Source organism: Vidua macroura, chromosome 18, assembly GCF_024509145.1.
Source record: "Vidua macroura isolate BioBank_ID:100142 chromosome 18, ASM2450914v1, whole genome shotgun sequence".
Classification (NCBI taxonomy): Eukaryota; Metazoa; Chordata; class Aves; order Passeriformes; family Viduidae; genus Vidua; species Vidua macroura.
This window is the reverse complement of record NC_071588.1, coordinates 12092664-12098926: the sequence shown is the minus strand read 5'-3', so window position 1 is coordinate 12098926 and position 6263 is coordinate 12092664. Positions and strand designations below refer to the sequence as shown.

The 6263-nt window shown below is 40.9% G+C and overlaps 1 protein-coding gene across 1 annotated transcript in view; it reads left to right on the top strand.

Moving 5' to 3' along the window:
- The window catches only part of CABIN1 (calcineurin binding protein 1), a 108891-nt gene continuing 102628 nt past the window's right edge, over positions 1-6263 (top strand). Inside the window, exons 1-9 of the mRNA XM_053993816.1 lie at positions 1-132; positions 1105-1242; positions 2344-2408; positions 2839-2931; positions 3232-3345; positions 3518-3652; positions 3916-4096; positions 4855-4984; positions 5867-6016. Coding sequence (XP_053849791.1) covers positions 2406-2408; positions 2839-2931; positions 3232-3345; positions 3518-3652; positions 3916-4096; positions 4855-4984; positions 5867-6016 — 806 coding nt within the window. The 5' untranslated portion in view covers positions 1-132; positions 1105-1242; positions 2344-2405. The remainder of the gene's footprint in view (positions 133-1104; positions 1243-2343; positions 2409-2838; positions 2932-3231; positions 3346-3517; positions 3653-3915; positions 4097-4854; positions 4985-5866; positions 6017-6263) is intronic.

The following is a 6263-nucleotide window of genomic DNA, read 5'->3' as shown; positions in this document are numbered from 1 at the left end:
GCCGGTGCGCGGCTCCCGGGGGAGCGGCGGGAGCCCGAGGGACCCGCGCCGGGAAACCGCGGGAGCGCCCCGGGAAACCCCCGGGAAACCCCCCCGGGAGCAGCGCCGGCATGCCGGGGGCGGCCCCGCGAGGTGAGTGTCCCGTCCGCCCGGCCCCGCGGAGAGGCAGCCGGCGTTCGGGCCCTGCCCGGTGAGGGAAGCGAGAGCCCGGCCTGGGCGGCCTCGCCCGCGCCCCTCCCTCCGCGGGGCCGCGGTCGGAGGCGAACGTGGGCTCCCGCCTCCTCCCGGCCCTGTGTGCCGCCCTCCGGGCCAGCGGCGGCAGCGGCGTCCCTGCCCTCCGTGCAGAAAGTGGTCGTGTTTCGGTCAGAGCTTGTGCTAAAGTGAGACGGATCTTTGCAACGTTCAAAAAAAAAAGAAATCCAGAACAAAAATCGAGTGGTTTTTAAACGTGTATCTGAGATGTATAGATCCCAAGTGTAGCAGGAACAACAAAAGCTGGGAAAGCCCAAGTCGCTCCCTTTGTTTCTTAGAAGTTGAGAACACAAGTTCTGGGAGCAAGAGCTGACCTTGGAAATATTTACTTAAATTTTAAACTACTAAGGTTAAAGAAGAGAAGGTTTTGAAGGCGAAAGGCTTGCTGCCTTTCAGGATGTGCACACCTGTTGTAGCTACAGATTTATAGCTGAGACACTCCTGTATCTGAAAAAAATGCAAACTGGTTTGTAGTACTTAATACGAAAGAGTAACTATTTTTTGCCTGCTTATCTCGTGTAGCTGTGTTGCTCTGGAGGTGCTTGTAGTGACACACTCAGTTCCCGAGTGCTGTGGCACTGCTGTGACTCACTGCACAGGCAGGGTAGTTTTGCAGCCACGTACAGTGCCTGGTTTCAACCAAAATGAAATAACACCCTGCAAAAGCTGTGTGGGGGCAACACCCTGCCCCTGTTTTCCAGCAGCATCTCAGTCCTGTTCGGTTCTGCTCTTTCAGCCTGTGAACACCAGGCAGGAGAGATGTTAAATGGTTGTTACTAAGTTCCTGCGTGTTACACGCTTCCAGTATAAATAAGAAGTAGGAGTGAAATTATTTTCCCACGTTTTCTGCAGTTGCAGTTTCTCCAAGAGTCCAACCTCGGAAGTAAAGCCTTGACTGTGGTCTCTGCTGTTGACTTCCTCTGCCACCTTGAGCAAGATTATTTGGATTCAGCAAAAGACTTGGGCATATTACTGAATATAGACATTTTTGTAAGTGGACTTAAACCCCGTGAACTTAAATATGTAATTGATTTGGGATCATGCAGACTGACTTACTTAAATGTCATAAGCATCTACACCCTGTCCAAATGTGTAACATTCAGTCTGTCTGAAAGAGATGACCATTAGGATCTGTGCATGTATTTTCTTCATGTGAAAAGTAGACAAAGAGTCTGTCCTGAAGGAGATTTGAGGTTCTATTAATGTTTATCTGGTGACTTTAAAGGGAAAAATGCCTCATTGCTGTGCAGTTGTCAGTTTGATTGAACTACAAGCGAGGAGAGCCAGTGGTGCATGGGCCAGCAAATGCTCATTGCTGAATGACTGAAATTCCTGTCAAGGCATTATTTTCTCCACATGCAGGACTAATCATGATGATGTATGATGTATAATTCAGCTTACAGTTCAGAACTCCCACTGCTTCCTGCTGTAGTTAATTCAGGACTTACTCTTCTATTAATGTAGTCTCCCATATTAAAGACTGTTTTTAGCCTGTCTTGCATATGTCATCTTGTTTGAGTTGATGGGAAAGTTTTATCATACAGCAGTGAAGGTTTTCTATAAAAGTAGCACAGAGCTCTTTCATATATTTTTCCTTTACTAAAATGATGTTTCAAGCAGTTAATTGAATATAAATTATGGGCTTACCTAGGAGGAAGAATTACTTACAGGTTATACAGGTGTATTTACCCCTTCAAACTTTATCAGTGGTAAAAAGGACTGGAAATATGAGTATCCTTTTTCAGAATGAAGAAATGCTAGTTAGTAAAAGTTGTTTCTTTTGTTTCTTAGTAGATCTATGTGTGTCTGCAGTAGCTATAACTTGTTTTTGTATTGGTGCTGGTCTGTTGAGGTTGGTCAGAATACTCAGAACAACTGTGGGACAAACACTGGTTCTGTTCTAGCAGGGATGGCGGTAATGAAAATTATTCCTCAGTGAAATTATTGTTCCTCAGTTGTTGGGCTGTCTATCTCTTGGCATACTTTACAAGCATATTAAAGTATGCTTGTAAAGTATTCCCAGCTTGTCTTTTACTTCTGAAGGTTTTCTTTGTGAACAGAATAAATATTCTAATCCTGTTTGCTTTTCAGACCTGTTTGTGATAGAGCCTTCCTTCTATTCCTGGAGAAAGACATTGTGAATAGTTGTGAACATGGTAAGAGTTTTTTGAGATGGCTTTTGAGGTGTTTTGCTAGCAGTAAAATTGAGAATTTTCCTCTTTCCCTGGGACTAAGAATAAACTACCATAATGAGAACATTGTTTTTGGAATTATTGTAGTTATTGGTAAATTTAAGAATTTGGAAAAAAGTCACTGTAATGCACATGTCTATTTAGGAAAGGTGTTGCTTGCAAGACACTTGAAATTTATTTTTTTCAGCTGATTTGGGATGGGAAATGGTTTTGATATTTGTTTATGTGCAATTAGGGATGATTAAATTAATTACAGCTCTTGTAACTTTATGTAGAGATCTCTCAGTATTGTTCATGTACCAGTTAATTAAAAAAGAGAAAAATCCAGTTTTCAAAGGAGACTGGGACATCTGTAGGTGTCACATTTCTTGTGACATCTCAATTGTCATTGCAGATTCGCATTGCAGCGCTGAATGCGAGCTCCACAGTTGAGGATGACTATGAAGGTACCTTCAAAAGTCATAAGACACAGACAAAGGAGGCTCAGGTAAATAATTCCACAGTTGTCTTAATGAAGTTTTGTCTTGATGGGAGTTTTGTCCACTAGTTGCAGGGATTTGTTCAACCGTGATGTTTTGTTCTTATGAAAGTTTAGTTACTCTGTGACTTGAACCCTCCTTTAGCAAACTAAAACTTCACTCAGATGAGTTATTTTAGGAGAGTAACACAAATGTTCTGCTGTGTAGCAGAAAGTATTAAAAGTGTGAAACCACTGAAATACATAATAAATGTAAGTGTATTTAATAAAGTTGTCTTAATAAATACATTCTAATTATTTAAATCACAGGAAGCAGAAGCTTTTGCTTTGTACCACAAAGCTCTGGACCTTCAGAAGCATGACCGGTTTGAGGAGTCTGCTAAAGCTTATCATGAGCTACTTGAGATTCGTCTTCTGCGAGAGGTCAGTGACCCTGGGAGAAGGACACCCTAAGAACTGTTTGCTATATTTTGTCTTACTTCAGTTTTAAGTGGCTAACTAGAAATGTCACTATTATCAATTAGCAAGTTGTTTCTTGTTCTTGTTACTTGTCTGATTCCTAATGCCCACATTGCATTTATTTTATAATTTCTAGGCAGTTCTTTCTGGTGATGAGAAAGAAGGGCTGAAACACCCGGGTTTGATGTTAAAATATTCCACCTATAAAAACCTAGCGCAACTGGCAGCACAGCGGGATGACTTAGAGACAGCCATGGAGTTCTATCTGGAGGTACAGTGCAGCTGAAATTAGACACTGGAACCTTAATGTTTGTAAAAACTTTCTAAAATACAGACAGACACCTCCAGCATACATCATATCAGAGTACAGTTGAGTACTGTATTCTCTCTGATGCTAAATGGGATAAAATTGGTTCACCATTCAGGCCCCAAAGCAGCTGTGGTCCTGCTGAAAACTAAAGCAGTGCCAGTCCCTGCAGCAAAGTGGGTATGCACAGCTGAAATGTGGATAATACTGTTTGTTGTGCTTTCCAGGCTGTAATGCTGGACTCCACTGATGTCAACCTCTGGTATAAAATTGGTCGTGTGGCAATAAAGCTGATCCGCCTACCCTTGGCTCGTCATGCTTTTGAAGAAGGGCTCAGGTGTAATCCTGATCACTGGCCTTGTTTGGATAATCTTATCACAATTTTGTATACACTCAGTGACTACACGAGTGAGTACAATGCATGAAAAACATCTCAGTATGTGTGTAATTTTACATACCAAGAAAAATTGTAACAATGAAATCATATAGGTTGAAGTGTATCTTGCATAAGCAATGCAGCAGGGTTTGACAAAGAGTGCTACTTCATGGTAGAGATTTTACTGAATTATAAAGCATGATGGTTTAGATAAGTTTTGGTTACCCTAAAAATAAATGTGGTCTCACAGATCAGAGCCTCTGCAGGAAGTTCTCCTGTACACTGTTCCTTTGTCTTTCCATGCATGTTGGTTTTGGCTTTCTACTAATTTCCTGCTGCATAGCTCTAGGATTTGGATATAAAAATACAATCTCATTCATAGCCTGGTAAGATTAATTGTAGTTACAGCAGTGGATACACTGATTGCTTCACTAGTGGAATCTGCAGTTAAGACATTTGATAATATAAAAATGGTGAATAATTGTGTTTCTTTTTTATGGTTCTAATTTCTTCTGTGCCAGAACAGGCTTAAAAGTAAGTGGAAGATGTACTGCAAACATTGTTTAAACAAAATTAATTACATTCTTCTTCTGGATATAGTACCTAGGAAGACACAACATGCTATTTTAACTGTATGCATGTAATTATTTGACACCTCACAAAGCAATTGGACTAATTCATGTAAATGTCACATTTGGGTGGAATTCAGTGGTATATGTGAGGCCCAGAAATGGGAACTCTGAATGAACCAAAGCAGCCATTGACCATTCCATTTCTATTTCTCTGTCAGCATGTTTGTACTTCATCTGCAAAGCTCTGGAAAAAGATTGTCTGTATAGCAAAGGATTGGTTCTGAAGGAGAAGATCTTTGAGGAGCAGCCTTGCCTCCGGAAAGATTCCCTACGGATGTTCCTGAAATGGTGAATGTTGTCTTAGAGAATGTGCTGCCTTTGGAGTGTACATTTTGGGTTTGGGGTTGCTCAAAAAACCTGCTGAGATCTTGTGCTTTAACCAATCCTTTAAGCAAAGGATTGGTTCTGAAGGAGAAGATCTTTGAGGAGCAGCCTTGCCTCCGGAAAGATTCCCTACGGATGTTCCTGAAATGGTGAATGTTGTCTTAGAGAATGTGCTGCCTTTGGAGTGTACATTTTGGGTTTGGGGTTGCTCAAAAAACCTGCTGAGATCTTGTGCTTTAAGTGGTAGGAATACCTTGCTCATCTTCCTTCTGAATAATATGTGTTGGTGCTGCAGACAGAATGTTCTTCAGGAATTCCTTTTGGAGGGAGGTAGAAAGAGGGAAAGAATCCATTTGTTGCTGCTCATTTATTTTCATACCTAGACCTCTTGTAATCATCTGCCTTTGTTTTACTAATTAGTTCCTGATCCCTGCAGCATTCACTTTTGTTTTCCTAATTAAAACAATCCAATAACAACCAAAACCAAAACAACTCTCTCCCCTCCCAAGAAAACCTCACCAAAACCTCCCCATACATTATTGCTGTTCTTTCTGTGTGGATTTTACAGTAGGAGTGGGTAGGAGGAAAGTGGGAAAATAGAAGCCCATAAAATTTACAGGATCTGTCTAAGTTAACTGATCATTCAGAACAAAGATTTCTGATGGTTGACACATCTGTATGTATGCCATAAAATTGGTAACATAATGTTATGTGAATGCTTCTTTTAAGGCTGTTTTTGTTATGTTGTGTGATGGTATTAAATGAATCCCCTCTAGGCTTTAATAAAAAAAAAAAAAACAGCAAACAAAAACTTTCACTTATCTCCATTTTTTTATTATTTCTTAGTGACATGTCTGTCCATAATGTGAATGTGAGTGCAGCTGAAACAGGAAGAATCATAAATGAAGCACTGGAGCTACGTAAGAAAAGACAAGCGTTGCTGGTGCGTGACAGAGAGCCAGACCTCAGACTGGTGCAGCCAATTCCCTTTTTCACGTACGTCTTTATATTTCCTCTTTTCAAAAACAGCCTCTGAAGCATATTCTGACAACTGTGTTGTGCTTCAGATTTCTTCAAAACACCTTTTTTTCCCTTGTAAAAACAAACCAACCACCCCAGTGTTTTCTTATTAGCTTGTAGGTTGGTTCGGTGTGCTTGTGGTTTTAGCTTAAACCCCATAGCTATTAGTTTTCAACTTTTGATTTTAAACCAATGATGTAAAAAACAAATATGGTATCTGAAA